This window comes from Panthera leo, chromosome D4 (assembly GCF_018350215.1).
Source record: "Panthera leo isolate Ple1 chromosome D4, P.leo_Ple1_pat1.1, whole genome shotgun sequence".
Lineage (NCBI taxonomy): Eukaryota > Metazoa > Chordata > Mammalia > Carnivora > Felidae > Panthera > Panthera leo.
This window is the reverse complement of record NC_056691.1, coordinates 66,128,606-66,145,870: the sequence shown is the minus strand read 5'-3', so window position 1 is coordinate 66,145,870 and position 17,265 is coordinate 66,128,606. Positions and strand designations below refer to the sequence as shown.

The following is a 17,265-nucleotide window of genomic DNA, read 5'->3' as shown; positions in this document are numbered from 1 at the left end:
ACAGTCCGTGAGTTCGAGCCCCGCGTTGGGCTCTGTGCTCACAGCTCGGAGCCTGGAGCCTGCTTCAGATTCTGTGTCTCCTTTTCTCTGACCCTCCCCCATTCATGCTCTCTCTCTGTCTCAAAAATAAATAAACATTAAAAAAAAAAAACAAAACAAAAAACTAAGGGACTTGGGTGAGAAAAAAAAAGAATAATTTGTATGGATCTATGGATTATTGCTGACTCACAGTAACAACTCCTGCTCTTCAAGGATGGATCTCTGTTGGGCTCCAGTCTCTCCTGTAAAAGGGATTACATGATCTAGCCACTCACAGCACCATAGACATAGATGTGGTCTCTCACCTCTTCTTCCTGGTCCTGTCCTTTGAATCCAGATTTTTATTTGTTGGATGTCTTTCCTTCTGCATCTCAGAAGATTATGAGGGGCCCTGTTGAAGGGACTCCATGAGTTTTAGTCTGCAGGCAGATGGATGCTTCCCCACTTGATTGATGGATTGATTTAAACGTTTTTTTTTTTAAGATTTTATTTTATTTTTTTAAGTAATCTCTATGCATAGTGTGGAGCTTGAACTCGCCACCCAATGATGAAGAATCATTTGTTCTACTGACTGAGCCAGCCTGGCATCCCTGATTTTAAAAGTTTTTCATATAAGTATAATATATATTATTAGATGGAGAGTTTGGCATGGATGTTTCAGCAACTCACAGACTCCCAGTTCTGAGAAGACAAAACACTTGTAAACATGGCCATGGCATTCGTTAGGGATTCTGCTGGGAGAACACAGGATGTACAATAGGAAATGTAGGAACTGTGGATGGGGAGAAAGTCGTGGCATGTGAATTGGAAGACCTTGTGTGTAAATCCAAGAACTTTTACTTTAAGCTCTGAGGGACCGTGAACAGGTTTTAAGCAGGAGAGACGTAGATACATTAATCTGATGTGATAGGTGGATTGAAGTGTGGAAAGGTGGAAGGCAGAGACCAGAGTGGAGACCATCTAAGTGGGTGGCCAAGGCATCAGCAGGAGGTGAAGCCTGATAACTGCTTGATTGTGGAGGGGGAAAGATTTCTAGTTGGTGGATGGTGGGTATGTCCAGTATACCACTGGGTACTGAGGCCCGGAGTGCAGAGAGGTGGTAAAGCCGCCAACTGAGGGACTCCTCAGCCTGTGGGTGGAAGTTGAAGGAGCCTCCTCATCTCCTTTCTTCTCTCTCTTAAGGAGTGTGTGTCTGACTCCACAAACTTGGGCTGCTCAGTCCTCTGTACCCTCCTCATGTCTGGTATGTGAGGTGGTGCCTGAGGCTTCTGCTTCTTTTGGAGTAGCTCTTGTCTGTCTTTTTTCAGCTTTGTTGAAGGATAATTGACAAATAAAAATCATATATATTTAGGCTCTACAGTGTGTTTTGATATAGTAGATGTTGCAAAATGATCCTCACAATCAAGCTAATTAATGTATCCTCACCTCACAAAGTAACCACATAGCACATTTCATATACAGTACAGTGTTGTTAACCGCTGTCATCCTGCTGTGCACCAGATCTCCAGAACTTACTCATATTGCATAACTGAAACTTTGTACCCTTTGACCTACCCATTTCCTTCTAAGTGTCTTGTCTTCTCAGAACTGGGAGTCTGTGAGTTGCTGAAACATCCATGCCAAACTCTCCATCTAATAATATATATTATACTTACATTAAAAACTTTTTAAATCAGCCCCTGGCAACCACCATTCTACTTTGTGGTAGCTCTTATCTTTCCACTGTTTCCAGCTCTGTCTACATCCACTGTATCACCTCCCATGCCTCCCCCTCCCCAACCCCAGATCTGGAGGCAGGCACTTCTGTTTTGAGTCATAGACACACTGACACTAAATTGTTCTCCTTTCTGAGCTGCTCTTTGCCTCCTTCATCTCAAGGCCCTGCTTCCTCCCTGGCTACCGCTCCTAAGGGTGATCTTAGGTCTCTGGGTCCTCTCAAATACCCTAGAATGGCCATGTGATCGGTGCTCTCACTGGGCATATCTTTCTGGTCTTGCCTCCTGAACCATGTGCTCAGAAGCCACACAGGGCAGGGCAGGCCTCACCCCAAATGCCATGTGTCTTTATTCTGCTCTTACTTGTTCAAGTCTCCGAATAAAGTCATGCCGAATTTGTAACGCATACCCCTGTGAACTGTGAGGTAAAAACCTGTATCTATTATGTTAACAAAAATACTTACATATCTTACTGATGACAGTATAAATTTTAACTCCCTATAGGAAAGCAATTTGGAATGAAAACTGGAAGGACCATAAAAAAAGTGCAGGATAGCACTCCATTCCATACACCCTCAGGGATGTATCCTGTGGAAATAATTTTAAAGAAAGAAGTCACTGTATGAGAGGAAGTGTTATTGCTGTAATAATTGTTATTGTGAGAAATTAGAAATAGGCTAAATTCTTAGCAGTATGGGAATAGTTAATGAAATTATAGTATATATACTCCATAAAACCGTTATGTTCCCATTAAAATAATAAATATGAAGCCACATGGGGGAAAACTTAAACTGTTAGTGAAAGTAAGAGTGACTTAAAAAGTAGCAGTGTTTGGCTCCTTAGAGATTCCATTTCAGTGGATCCAGAGTTTCATCTTCCCTCACAAAGCTGTGACAGTAGTTGTACCCACTTTTCCTTTTCCATGAGCTGAGTTTGGAGCTGACTCATTTTTCTGGATGCACTGTGCAGGCTTCTGCCCCAGCCCTCTGGATCTACTGGTTGAACACCAGATTGGTTTGTCTTTCTCTTCCATGTTGACCCACATGGGAAACCAACCAGCTAGGGAATGAAAAATGGAAGACAGGTCTCTTTTGCATCCCCACCCACGCATCCAGCAATTTTACTTGGTTCTACAGTGGCAGCATCTCCCCAGACTAAACAGCACAAGTGCGTTTGTCTTATTCAGTCTAGAGATAAGGTCATTATGTCTCCCTCAAGTCATCAGATTGAGTCTCAAAAGAAGACGACGATATAGTGCAGGGGGAAGATTTGGTAGAATCAGAGTCCATGTTTCATACCATGGCTTTGCTACCAAAGTAGTTGTGTGAACTTAGGTTAGGGACTTGAACTTCTGAACTTGTTTTCCCATATGTAAAAATGGGAACTTTTAGACAGATCTTCCTCATGGAGTTGTGTGAGGTAAAGCTTATAAATCTAATATAAAAAATGTACAGAGTAAGTATGATCATTGTTGTTACTGTAGTTGATCTGTTAGGCTAGGCTGGAAACATATGGACACTAGATCCAGACTAGTCTGACTCTGAGTCTCACTTCCATGCCTGTTAGCATTGTGACTCAGCCTTGGTTAAAATCATACTTTCCCCCCACTCCCCTAACCTCCATATTCTCACCTGTAACATGGGAACACTATTTCTACCTTACAGTTTTCTATGAAGATAAAAAAAAAAAAAAAAAAAAAAAAGACAACATATGTGAAAAGGTTAGGTTTTGTAAATCCTTTAAGACTTAGTATCTAGATTTAGTTGGTGTTTATTTCTTGTACTTTCTCATTGGGATGACAGACACTGTTGGACAGCAGAAGCAATGACCACTTTTGGGAACAGCAATTAGATGGCTTAGATTGGACCGCTAAAGACATCCTGGCATTTTTGGCCAAGCACCCAGAGGATGTCCAGTCTGCCAATGGCTCTGTATACACCTGGAGAGAAGCCTTCAATGAGACCAACCAGGCAATTCAGACCATCTCTCGTTTCATGGAGGTGAGGATATGATCCATGGATCATTTGGAAAAGTCTTTGGCTTCTTTCTCTGAGATGGTCCAATGAGGTTTGGATTGGAAGAAAGTTGAGAAATAATGTCTAGTCTTATTTCCAGTAGTGTCCCTCAAACCTAATACAGGGCTCGGTGTACAAAAGGCACTCAATAAAAGTTGAATGACTGAACGTGTGAACAAAACAGACCTAACTCTAGCTTTATTCTATCTCCCTCAAGGGTGTTTTTGTCCATCGTCTTGTAGGTTTTCCAGAGCTTTTGTAGCTCAAAACCTAATGACAAGAAAACATGCCCTTAAAAAGGCGTTATTTATTAAATTTATCTAAAATCTAATAGGATAGATTACATTTTAAAAATCTAGTTTTAAAAATTATGTGACTTAATAGGGACAAATAAGGTGTTTTTTGTGAGCGTGTGGCTTTTTGTTTTGTTTTTGTTTTGTGTTTTGTGTTTTTGTTTTTGCTTTGTTTTGGTCTGTTTACTTGGTTAGTTAACGATTCAGAATTGCCAAGAAGACCGAGGAGAATGAGGTATGATCATTGTTTCAACCTCTTTCCCTCCACAAAAATCAGTATAAGTAACTTATCTCTAAGTACTTCCAGCATTACTCTTAAATTGCAGCTAAAAAACAAAAGACTCCATTCTCAATTGAATATTAGAAAATGACTTTGGAGAGGATGAGCGCATGGGGATAAAAATGGCTCGCAGTCAGCGTGTCCCTCTTAGGACAGAGTCTGCCTTGGCCACAGTGTATCATCCTGGGCACCAGTGCTCTTATGAAGGCTGTTCCTCTTCCGTCAGTGTGTCAACCTGAACAAGCTCGAACCGATAGCAACAGAGGTCCGGCTCATCAACAAGTCCATGGAGCTGCTGGATGAGAGGAAGTTCTGGGCTGGGATCGTGTTCACCGGAATCACTCCTGGCAGTGTTGAGCTGCCCCATCATGTCAAGTACAAGATCCGAATGGACATCGACAATGTGGAGAGGACAAATAAAATCAAAGATGGGTGAGTTCAGTCCTGTCACACCAGCCAGTTTTGGGGACGACAAGAGCAGTTATTATGACTAGAGGCACTTCAGTTTAACTAATAACTTGGTAGAACTTCCCCCCAAAAAACCCTCAAATTGGTGGCATGATTTTGGTGAAAGTGGCACATTCATTGCTAGAGACTGTTATTTCAAAGGTCATAAAATATCATCTTTTGATTCAGCATTCCCACTCAAGAGAATTAATCGCACGGCATTACATCAAGAGGAAAAAAAGAAAAAAGGCTTTAGGTTCCCTGCACTAGCATGATCCATTTTTACAAAAAAGGGCAAATAACTGAGGGTTGATGGGGGTGGGAGGGAGGGGGGGGTAGGTGATGGGCATTGAAGAGGGCATCTTTTGGGATGAGCACTGGGTGTTATATGGAAACTAATTTGACAATAAATTTCATATAATAAAAAAAAAGGGTCAAATAACCAGTATAAAAGGGAATGACTAAGCAAAATTTGGTATGTCCACTTAATGCAGTGTTAGGTAGCAAACAAAGGGGGAGAAAACCAAACCAACAGGTGGTATGCCCACTCTGATTATATGTGTTTCAACATAAGTGCACATGATCGCTAAGACCAGAAAATAAGATGCAAAAATGAAAATAGTGGCTTTGTAATGGTGGCAGGATTGTGAGTGATTGGCTTTTAAAATTTTTTATAATTAATTAATTTATTTTAAAATGGTTATTTATTTTGAGAGTGTGGGTGGGGGAGGGGCAGAGAGGGGGGGAGAGAGAGAATCCCGAGTAGGCTCCATGCTGTCAGCACAGAGCTGGACACAGGGATCGAGCTCATGAACCCTGAGATCATGACCTGAGCCAAAATCAAGAGTTGTACACTTAATTGACTAAGCCACCCAGGGGCCCCTGGCTTATTTTGGTGTTATGGTTCTAATGAATATTTGATCACCTGTGGTTTGGTTTTAGGTACTGGGACCCGGGTCCTCGGGCTGACCCCTTTGAGGATATGCGGTACGTCTGGGGGGGCTTTGCCTACTTGCAAGATGTGGTGGAACAGGCAATCATCAGGGTGCTGACTGGCACTGAGAAGAAAACTGGTGTTTATGTGCAGCAGATGCCCTACCCCTGTTATGTCGATGACATGTAAGTTACCATCTTCTTGTAGCTGGTTAACTCAATCCCTAGAGAGAGTATATATGCAACATACATACACATATACACAAGCATGTGCATACATACCAAAGGAGATAGGATGCTTTGATTTTATTTGTTTTACATGCGTGCTGATTTGGTCAAGAAAATCTTTTTTGAAATTCAGTGAAGATTTTAGGAAATAAGATGCCAGATGGAGGTAGTTGACTGTTCCAGCCATATCACTGACATGAATATGCACATACTGGTAATCTCCCCCCCCCCTTTTTTTTTTTAATGTTTGTTTATTTTGAGAGAGAGGAGGGGCAGAGAGGAAGGGAGAGAGAGAATCTCAAGCAGGCTCCATGCTGTCAGCACAGAGCCGGGCATAGGGCTCCATCTCACGAACCCGTGAGACCATGACCTGAACCGAAATCCAGAGTCAGACGCCTCACTGACTGAGCCACCCAGGTGCCCCTCCTTCCTTTTTTATCCATAGTTACCAGTACTTACATATATATTTTTTATATTAAAAATTTTTTTTTATTTTTGAGAGAGAGACAGAGTATAAGTGGGGGAGGGGCAGAGAGAGGGGGAGACACAGAATCTGAAGCAGGCTCCAGGCTCCGAGCTGTCAGCACAGAGCCTGATGCAGAGCTCAAACCCATGAACCATGAGGTCATGACCTGAGCCAAAGTCAGATGCTTAACCAACTGAGCCACCCGGGTGCCCCCAGCACTTACATTTTTTTTACAACCTTCCCGTTTTGGTTAAAGTTTGCTCAAAGAGCAAATTTAAAGTGTTGTGACAAACACATGCAGGCACATGCACACAGATACACTTTCCCCAAACACAGAAACCGTGATCTAGACCCGTAAAGAGTGACTGCATATAAATTTGTCCACTCCCTCTTTATAAGTGGTGAATCACATTTTGAAACAATCCAAATAAGACTGAACAAGGCCTTTTTTATCTTAGACTTTAGGTAATCTTTCAGTACTTAGTCACTAAGCTGCCAAGACCTCGTGGGAACTGTGCATTTGGATCTAATGATTTCTTGTAAGAAAGAACAGGCAGAGGTGTAGTTATTGCAGGCATCCGAGATATGTAATGTTTCTTCCAAGTTCTGGAAATTCTCTTATTCTCTGGTGTAATTGTGTAGAGATCAGAGTGCTGAAGGAGCGGGGAGCCTCTTCTTAACGTTTGCTGTCTGCTTTGCATTGAGCAATGATTTCCTCATGTGGCTCCCTCTAGCTTTTTCCAAGTCATCCTGAATTATCTTGTATTTTACCTTCAGAAAGATTAGCCAGAGTTTTCCAAAGACCCCCCCACCCCCACACACTGCCCAAGCCCTCATCTAAGATTTACTCTAGGAAGGATGTCTTAAGATGAGGACAGGATGGGAGCTTAATGCATTAAGGGCATTTGCCTGTTGTCACATAGCAGATAAGTGCATAAATGGTAAAGCTGGGACTTGAGCCTGGAGTTCCAGGGTCCAAAGTCTGTGTCCCTTTTACATCACAGTACTGCATTTCCTATTCTAGTTTGGAATTTGAAATATTACTGACAAGAGCTGCCTGGAGTCTGTTTCTACATTATCTGTGATCAAAGTTGTACAAGTCAAAAGTGAGATGACCTTGGAGATACAGAACTTTTGTGAGAGAAGGAGTTGGTTTTTTGTTTCTTTAGTACTTTAAAATAACCTGCATCTCGTAGTTACTTCGTGGCTAAAGCAGACCCCAAAGAAACTCCACTTGGTGGCACTCCATTGGTCTGTCAGTATGTTGAGCTCCTCATGAAGCTTTGGTAACCCGTACGTTTCACAGTCTGGAGGGTCTGCCCCTCGTGGGCTCCCTCTCGGGGCTTCCTCCCGCACGCAGGCTTGGGGACGCTGGCCTCTGAGCCTGATTCTCACTCCCTGTAATTCTCCTCCTCCCTTCCGTGGGGCCTCTAGCTTCCTGCGGGTGATGAGCCGGTCGATGCCTCTGTTCATGACGCTGGCCTGGATCTACTCGGTGGCTGTGATCATCAAGGGCATCGTGTATGAGAAGGAGGCGCGGCTGAAGGAGACCATGCGCATCATGGGCCTGGACAATGGCATCCTCTGGTTCAGCTGGTTCATCAGCAGCCTCATTCCTCTGCTCGTGAGCGCCGGCCTGCTGGTGGTCATCCTAAAAGTAAGGCTGCCACACCAGCCCCCTGCTGCCAGGGAGTTCCTGCACAGCCAACATCTGCTGTGTGAGGAGAAAAGCCAAGAGTATTTGGGAGGGAAGGGGTCATACGTGTCCATCTTTTGAAATTTCCTCGTTCTATATTCGGGAAGACTGAGGCCCAAAAAGGGGCAATGACTTGCCCAGGGGTCAGCCCAGCTGGCTAGCGGCTGAGCAGGGCTAGAACCCAGGGATCTTGCTTCCCAGGTAGGTACACACTTACTGTGCCATGACATCTCCTTGGCAGTGGTTCCTGGCAGCATCTGAGAGCTGTGCATTTCCTTAGGCGTATTGGGTAGTGATTCTGCCAGAATTTTTAAAAACCATAATCTGAGAGATGTGTGTTATTGCAGCTTAGGTTTTTCTGGAAACAGAGGCTGAGAGTTTGGTGAATGGGTATTTATTAGGGATCAACATCTATGGGAGGGATGGGGAGTATGCAAGATTGAACAGAGAGAGGAGGCATGAAATGCAGTGCAGGACCAGCCCCACGGGCACTCTGGAGCATACACAGCTTGCTGGAATTGTTCCTTATTGAGCTGAAATACCCAGCCCCAAGGTCTCCCTCCTGACACCCCACACCCCATACCCAGGCCCCTCAATCATTCATTGGAATGATGTGCCCCAGGGCCAGGCAGCTTTCTGTGGCTGTGACAGACCCAGAGGAGTTGACACCTAGTTGACCGCTGTCTGCTGTGACTGCCAGGCAACATGCTTCCCCTCCAAAGGGACTCTGGGCAGCGGTATTCTGTGCCCACCCCATATATTAATAGGTTTGTATACTAATTTTTTTTCCTTACAACCATTTGTTTTAAGGATGCATCATGTAAAAATAAATGTTTTCAAGGTGAGGGGAGTGCAAAGGGATAGGAACTAACATTTAGTTGAATATTAGCTACTGTTAGTTACAAATGAGCACTTAGTGATTGCTAAGCACTGTAGAGAGCACATCACCTGTGCTTTCTTATTATACCTTCACTAACGCATTTAACCTGTAAGCAGATGAGGCCAAGGAAAGTTAAGGGCTTCACCGAGGTCACCCAACAGTAGGACAGAGCGGTGCTTTCTAAAATCAACCTCCTCTCATCATCTGATATCTGACTGCAAGGGTGGAGCTCCATGATGGAGGCAGTGGTCCTGTGGCTGGTGGGTAAGAACTGCTCTGGGACCACATGCTGGCTGGTCCTGCTCAGATACACCCAGATGAACTGGGCAGAGAGAGACTTGAAAGGTCCAGTCCACAAGATTTGGATGATTGTGGGAATGCAGAACCCATGGCAGGTTACCAAGGGGGAATAGTAAGGTTTCCTGGCCATTTTCCATGGCTTTTGGAGGGGGAAGTCCTAGAATGCTGTCTCCCACAACTCTTTCTTCGTGCTGAGGGAGAGTCCTAGTCCTTATAAGAGGAGAAACCAGGTAGTGGTATTTCTTGGAGAAACAACAAAATTGTCCGTTGGGATGGGTCTGACTGAATCTCAGCCCTGGACTCCTGTATTCCTGTCTCTGCTGTGTGGTCTTGGGCTAGTCACCATCCTGCTATTTCAGCCTCAGTTTCCTCATCAGAACAATGGGCAGTGCTGTTCCCCTATGTTACCTCTGAGATGAGTGTGAGTAAGCCCTGGCTTCTTCCCATAGATGGCGCAAGGATGTGCTTGCTTGTTGGGGCAGCACAGTTAATAGGTCTCTTCTTTCCCAGTTAGGAAACCTGCTGCCCTACAGCGACCCCAGCGTGGTGTTTGTCTTTCTGTCCGTGTTTGCTGTGGTGACCATCCTGCAGTGCTTCCTGATCAGCACACTCTTCTCCAGAGCCAACCTGGCGGCAGCCTGCGGGGGCATCATCTACTTCATGCTCTACCTGCCCTACGTTCTGTGCGTGGCGTGGCAAGACTATGTGGGCTTCACGCTCAAGATCTTCGTGGTGAGCAACCACCCTTGGGCAGGAGCTGCAGGCACAGCCGCAGGGTGTTTGTAGTCCAAGGCTGAGAACAGGAGAGGAGTGTGTGTGTATCTGGGGGTGGGGGTCGGTGGGCATGGGATGCAAGATTGCTGAGCCTTTGGGGTATCTTTGGAAGCATAAAATTCTAAAAGTTGTACGCTCCATCATGCATGCATTTCTGAAATGTGTGTGCATAATGAGCAGTTAAAAATAGAATCCTTTTATATGCTGTTAGTGAGCCCACTACCCTCAAGGGATCTGTAGGTGAATACTTCCATATCTTGTAATTGATCCATTTTGCAAATTCAAATTTCTCTGGGTGGAATTTACATTAGAAATAATAGAAAATGAGACACCAGGAGATGGATAAGTGACTTTCGCCTCCTTCTCACAGAGCCTGCTGTCTCCTGTGGCTTTTGGGTTTGGCTGTGAATACTTCGCCCTTTTTGAGGAGCAGGGCATTGGGGTGCAGTGGGACAACCTGTTTGAGAGCCCCATGGAGGAAGATGGCTTCAACCTCACCACGTCAGTCTCCATGATGCTGTTCGACACCTTTATCTATGGAGTGATGACGTGGTACATCGAGGCTGTCTTTCCAGGTACATGGGGCTTCCACACTGCTTTAGCCATCTGCTAGGGAAATGTAATTTCTAGCTGAAGAGCTCCCCTTGTTTGCTGGAATTTCTACAGAGCTCAGTGCTCCCTGGAAAGTGGCTAGGGCTTTAGACCCAAGGCAAGCCATCCAAGGAGAAGCAGCTGATGCTGAAAGTATAACTCTTGCTACTGACATAGCTCTCATTTCTCAAGCACTGTGCGCCAGGTGCTGTGCAAAATGTTAGGTATACTTTGGAATTTACTCTCACAAACCTCTTTTGCAAATGAGGGAACTGTGAATCAAAAAAGTACCTTGCCTGGCGACACACAGCTGGTAAGTGTTGGTCCTTGAGGACAAATCTGGTTGGGTAACACTGGGTCAGCTGATCCAGAAGATTCCTCCTTCTAGTGCTGGCCCAGTTCTCTAATTCTGTGTCCCCAGAATTCCCACCAGGAGACGTTCTTGTTGCCTGAGTACTGCTTGTGAATAGTAAGAGATGTTGGCTCTAAGCCCTTACCTGTGATTCAATCAAATGAGCATTCATAAAAATTCATTTTCATATTCCCTGAATAAATCTCCTTGACCAAGACCTGCCTTGGATACATTTTTATATAGATCAAATTCTGAGAGAGTGAGGTTTAACATTTTCTGGTTCACCTGATTTTCCTCTAAGGGAGTGTATATGAAATGTTTATGACCTGTACCTGGGCTTCCGGCATGGAAGATGCAATTTTGTATCATACAGATCTGGATTCAGAGTCTGAGTTCTTAACTTACTGGCTGAGTGACCTTGGGTAGGCTACTTATCCCTCAGTGTCCACATCTGTAAAATGGGGTTGATAACCTATCTCATGGGGTTGTTTGAGGATTCAGAGAGGTGTAGAATGTATGTTACATATAGTAGGTCTCAGCAAATATTAGCTCCCCCTACTGCCACCTCCATCCCAGTCTGTCCCATCTCCAGAAGCTGTGTCAAGGAGGGCGTAGTTCTGGCTGTGATACCTTGGGAATGCTAGCATGTTGCCAAGCTTGTCTTACATCTTGTTTTTTATCTTTGCTTTCAGGCCAGTATGGAATACCCAGGCCCTGGTATTTTCCTTGCACCAAATCCTACTGGTTTGGTGAGGAAAGCGATGAGAAGAGCCACCCTGGTTCCAGCCAGAAGGGAATATCAGAAAGTAAGTGTTGCTGACCTGCCTGAGCACCACCCCCACCCCCACTCCACCCCCACGCTGTCAGGGGCAAAGGATGGCTTTTGCCCCTTAGAAAATGTAAAACCACTCTAGGGGTAGAGAAATCACATGCAGTGCATCTTTCCAAATTCTCCCATGCCAGTTGTGTCCTGTGCTGTTTTTGACTTATTGGGGAGTCGCTATCTGGTTCCCTGAGGGACATTGCCTTTGTTTTCTTGGCTTCTAGGAAAGAGGCCCTTGATCTCTATACTTCCACACATATACCTTCCTCCAACACACACTCTTCGTGATAAATTAATAGCTAAGAAGAAGAGGTAAAGACAGCTGTCATTGTGGAACCATAACCTCACTGCCTGCCTTGTCATAGTGATAGATATATGAACCTATGTAGGCTGACACCAAGTGGCTGCCAGAGCTCAGTCTGTGCTTCTTGATAGTCTCACCCCTCATTACCCAGAGCCCTGATCCTCTCCTGGCTCCTGACGGTACGTGGAGGTGCCCACAGTTTAGCAAAAGCTCTGCCTTCTGGGCTGTTGGCTCAGGTTCTTGGAGAGAAAATATCTTAGTGTTCAGTGTGGCTTCCTAAGTAGTTAGTCAGTCCCTTTTCTGCTGATCTCTTCTTTGCCTTCCCCTAGTTGCCAGTGGAAAAGTCTGACATTCCTTAGCAAGCACACTAGACAACTTACAACCCGCCTTGCCCACTGTCCCAGCCTCTTCTGCTGTTCCTCCTCGTCTTGCCCAACCTCCTGTCTACACCTAATTCTGAATCAATCACCTAGAACCGCTCACAGTCGCCAGGACATGTCATGCTCTCCCACATCGCTGTGCCTTTGTATGTGCTGTGTCCTCTCATGGATGATCCCTTTCTTTAACTTGCCTGCCCTCTAAATTACTACTCCTTCCTCAAGATCTAGTTCCATACCCCTTCCCCTGTGCAGTTTTTCTAGAGTCCTAGGTGGTCAGTCACTTCCTCTTCTGAGATCGCATGACTCTGAAAAACAAACAAAAAGCCTTTTTATTTAAAATAATTACAGACTCATGGAAGTTGCAAAAAACAGAATGGGGGTGGGGGACAGTTCCCTTGTGCCTTTCATCCAGTTTCCCCCAGTGGTAACACCTTGCATAACTATAGCACAGTATCAGAACCAGGAAACTGACATTGGTACAACTCATAGATCTTCTTCAGATTGGACCCGTTTTACATGGACTCATTCGTGTGTGTATTTAGTTCTGTGCACTTTGTCACATGCAGATCCATGTAACCACTAGCTCTGTCAAGATGCAGAACTGTTCTATGAACATGGACCCCCTCATTCTGCCTTTTGAAAGCCACAGTCACCTCCACCTCCCTTCCTCCCCGGTCCCTGACACCTGCCAGCCACTAATCTGGTCTCCACTTGTACATTTTATTATTTCTAGTATGTGATCTAAATGGAACCATATAGTATGTAACATTTTGAGATTGACTCTTTGTCACTCAGCATAATTCCCCTGAGATCCATCCAAGTTGTGATGTGTATCAGTAGTTTGTTCCTTTTTATTGCTGTGAAGTGTTGCATGGTCTGGCTATTGCTCAGTTCCATGGCATTTTTCGATGTGTTTTTTAAACAATTTTTAGCCTTCTATATTTTAGTTTTTTAAGTTTATTTTGTGAGAGGTGCACGTGTGTATGAGCAGGGGGAGGGACAGAGAGAGAGAGAGAGAGAGAGAGAGTGAGAATCCCAAGCAGGCTCCGTACTGATGTGGGAGCTTGATGCAGGGCTTAATCCCATAAACCGTGAGATCATCGTCTGAGTGGAAATGAAGACTTGGATAGTTAACCAACTGAGCTACCCAGGCACCCCAGCCTCGTATATTTTAAATGCTTGTCAAATCTTTTTCTCCCAATAGACTGTGAATTCTCCTTTATCAGTGAATTCCTATCACCAACACTACTGCCCGAATAGACCCTAAATAAATGTTAGTTCCCTGCATGCCTGAGAAACCAGAACTATCCAAGGACAGTTCTGAAAGACAGGCACAGCCCCTCTGTCTTTGTGCTCCACTTGTCGGTATTTTCTGTGAGTTCATTCCCGTCTTCTGCATTCTGACAGTTTGCATGGAGGAGGAACCCACACACCTGAAGCTGGGCGTGTCCATTCAGAACTTGATGAAGGTTTACCGAGATGGCATGAAGGTGGCTGTTGATGGCCTGGCCTTGAATTTCTATGAGGGCCAGATTACCTCCTTCCTGGGCCACAATGGAGCTGGGAAGACCACCACCATGTAAGAAGAGGGTGCGGCTCTCAGAATCAGCCACAGGAAGGTTCTGTAGTGCAGTTAGAAATCCATACGTAAGGACGTTTGCACTGGTCACTGGGGCAGAGGCAGAGGCAGAGCACATGAGGAGCTGATGAATGGCTCATATTACTTAATCACAAGAGTGAGTTCCCAGTGCTGATTTTTGCTAGATGTTCTTTCTTAAGAGTAAAACTGCCTGGGAGCCTCTTGATGACCTTTCCCATTGAGTTCTCAGAATTCTACACTGTTGCTGGAACATGAGGTTGTGACAGCTCTCAGAAAGATTCTCTTGAATCAGTTTGGTTAGAACTCTGAAGCAGGAATGTGGGAAGAAAGATTTGATATGTTGGAGAGAAGTAGTGATTTCCAGGAGCTCTGTTGCTAAGGAGGTATGGCCAGACAGCTGGTGTATGACTGCCCTCCCTGGGACCCATAGAGACCTATAAAGACCTTACAGTGGGCAGCCTCAGAAGGGAGCACGGGCCATAAACACCAGAGTTAGCCTCAGTGACTTTCAGTGTGGTCCCTCAACCGTTGCTAGGGGTATGTCTTTGGGGATAATGACCTTTTCCTATATGTCGTCGTAGTCTTTTTTTTTTTCTTTCTTTTTTTATTAATGCAAAATCAATATATGAACATGGCAGATTATATTTATTTATTTTCATATTTTTAGTTTTTTTAATGTTTATTTTTGAGAGAGAGAGAGACAGAGCACAAGCAGGGGAGAGACAGAGAGAGGGGGAGACATAGAATCCAAAGCAAACTCTAGGCTCTAAGCTGACAGTAACAGTACAGAGCCCAATGCAGGGCTGAAACTCATGAGCTGTGAGATCATGACCTGAGCTTAAGTCAGACACTTAACCGACTGAGCCGCCCAGGCTCAGATAATTTTTAAAAGGCATGCAAAAGTCATACTGCCTAACACAAAAATGATTTTTATCTTTGAATAACTTGTTTGGTTTGTCCATTTCTCATGGATATGATTTTAGACTTAGAAAATATTTGTTTCAAACTGTACTTCCTTTTTCAAAAATTTTTTAAAGTTTATTATATTGAGAGAGGAAGCATGAGTGTGTGCACAAACAGGGGAGGGGCAGAGGGAAGGAGAGACAGAATCCCAAGCAGGCTCCACACCATCAGCACAGAGCCCAATGTGGGGCTTGAACTCACGAACTGTGAGATCATGTCCTGAGCTGAGATCTAGAGTTGGACGCTTAACCGACCGTGCCACCTGGGCACCCCTCAAATTGTACTTTCCATTGCAAATTGGAATCTTCATTGAAAAACAGATCTCTTGATAGTGCTGTTTCCAACACATAGGCTCACTCCTAGTTATTCACTAAAGCAAAGACTTCTTTGCTTCGTGCAGGGCAGCTAGGGTCTGTTAGGAAGGAATGGGGGTGTGGGACGGTTGCTACCCTTGCCGTAGCTGTCCTGACTCTGCAGCCTGGCCTGGAGCATTTTGGAGGAGAGGGGTTAACACTGACTCTTGCACTTGGAAATTTGTGTCCTCAGGTCAATCCTGACGGGGTTGTTCCCTCCCACCTCGGGCACTGCCTACATCCTGGGGAAAGACATTCGCTTTGAGATGAGCACCATCCGGCAGAACCTGGGGGTCTGTCCCCAGCACAATGTGCTGTTTGACATGTGAGTACCAGCAGCACTGTGTGTGAGAAGGAAGCCCTCTCTGGATGTGTGTGTCCTGAGTCATGGGTGGAGTGGGACTTAAGCATTTTACCTTTTGTGAGGGTGGTGGGTCTCACCTCCCTGCACTGTGAGACCTGGTTGTCCATTGTTGTAGGAAAAGCTGGAGGTGATTGTTGGGTGGGGGAGAGGTCCCATCAGTCTAGCTGGTGGATGTGGACTTGGGAAATAGTGCTGTCCATTGCTGACATTTTAGAGGGCCAATTAGCCCATCCTCTCTCTCACCACATGCCTCCTCGATGCCAGCTGCGGCTCTAACGCCCAGAACCTAGCAGTGCCTCAAGGCCTTTGTCACGATGGCCCAGCATTTCCTGCTCAAGGCTTTGTTTCCATTCACGTTGCCCTGTCTGCAGTTCAGGTCCACAGGGAGCCCTTGTGCTGGAGCAGAGAAAGACCTGAGCTCTGTGACTTTGGGCAAGGACTTCTCCCCTTCTGGGCCCCAGTGTCCTCGTACCTAATGCAAGCAGCTCAGGCTCATGTCCTCCACAGGGACCTCCTTTCTTGTGTAGTGTGAGGTCCTTTGAGGTTCAGGAGGGCTGCTCCAGGTGATTGCCAAGCCAGCTTCTTGGTTGATGGGGCTGCAGGGTGGGCCCTTTGAGGACCTGAGATTGAAAGTTGCAGCTGCCTGATGTGTGGTGGGCAGGCCTGCTGAGAATTGGTAGGAAGGGACCTGTCACATTACAGTTTTGGCTTCTTCAGCAGCTTAGGTGTTGCTTACTGTTGTTCTGTCTTGATTCTTCCTATTATTTTTCAGAAGTTTATAAAGTTAGAAAAGGTTTGGGGCGGTGGAAATATGCCTATTCTGTTCTGGGTCAGGAAGCACTGTATTCTGATGCAGCCTGGGGGGTGCAGATCTGACCTGCCCTCTGTCCCCAGGCTGACTGTGGAAGAACACATCTGGTTCTATGCACGTCTAAAGGGGCTCTCAGAGAAGCATGTGAAAGCAGAGATGGAGCAAATGGCCCTGGATGTTGGTTTGCCTCCCAGTAAACTGAAAAGCAAAACAAGTCAGCTCTCAGGTGATTTTCCCTCCTCCAACAACCTCCCCCACATGCACAGACCAGGGAAACAACAGCTGCCCCAGTGTCCCCATAGGGGTGGTGAGTAGGTCATAAATGCGTCCCTGGCTTGTCCCCAAGTAGGTGCCTTCATTTGTCCCTCAATACCTCTGCCTTTGCTGTCTGGGGCTAGTTCTGGAACATCTCTCTCTCTCTGTCTCTTAGGTGGAATGAAGAGAAAGCTGTCTGTGGCTTTGGCCTTTGTTGGGGGATCCAAGGTTGTCATTCTGGATGAGCCCACAGCTGGCGTGGACCCTTACTCCCGCAGGGGAATATGGGAGCTACTGCTGAAATATCGACAAGGTAGCCGATGTGTATTTATTTTGAGTTATGGACTGGGAGGGAGGGATGGAGAAACTCTTGAGAAGTATGGCTGGGGCTGTGTCTCATGGC

General features: G+C 45.4%; 1 protein-coding gene across 5 annotated transcripts in view; it reads left to right on the top strand.

Moving 5' to 3' along the window:
• The window catches only part of ABCA1 (ATP binding cassette subfamily A member 1), a 132,374-nt gene that overhangs the window by 77,822 nt on the left and 37,287 nt on the right, over window positions 1-17,265 (top strand). For all 5 annotated transcript variants that reach the window (XR_006195657.1, XM_042911876.1, XM_042911878.1 and 2 more), the window contains exons 12-22: window positions 3,557-3,754; window positions 4,569-4,774; window positions 5,732-5,908; window positions 7,851-8,073; window positions 9,803-10,024; window positions 10,437-10,641; window positions 11,702-11,815; window positions 13,924-14,095; window positions 15,626-15,757; window positions 16,691-16,833; window positions 17,038-17,175. Coding sequence is in view for 4 of the 5 variants with exons in the window: in XM_042911876.1 (XP_042767810.1) it covers window positions 3,557-3,754; window positions 4,569-4,774; window positions 5,732-5,908; window positions 7,851-8,073; window positions 9,803-10,024; window positions 10,437-10,641; window positions 11,702-11,815; window positions 13,924-14,095; window positions 15,626-15,757; window positions 16,691-16,833; window positions 17,038-17,175 (1,930 nt within the window). In the remaining variant the exon portion in view is untranslated. The remainder of the gene's footprint in view (window positions 1-3,556; window positions 3,755-4,568; window positions 4,775-5,731; window positions 5,909-7,850; window positions 8,074-9,802; window positions 10,025-10,436; window positions 10,642-11,701; window positions 11,816-13,923; window positions 14,096-15,625; window positions 15,758-16,690; window positions 16,834-17,037; window positions 17,176-17,265) is intronic.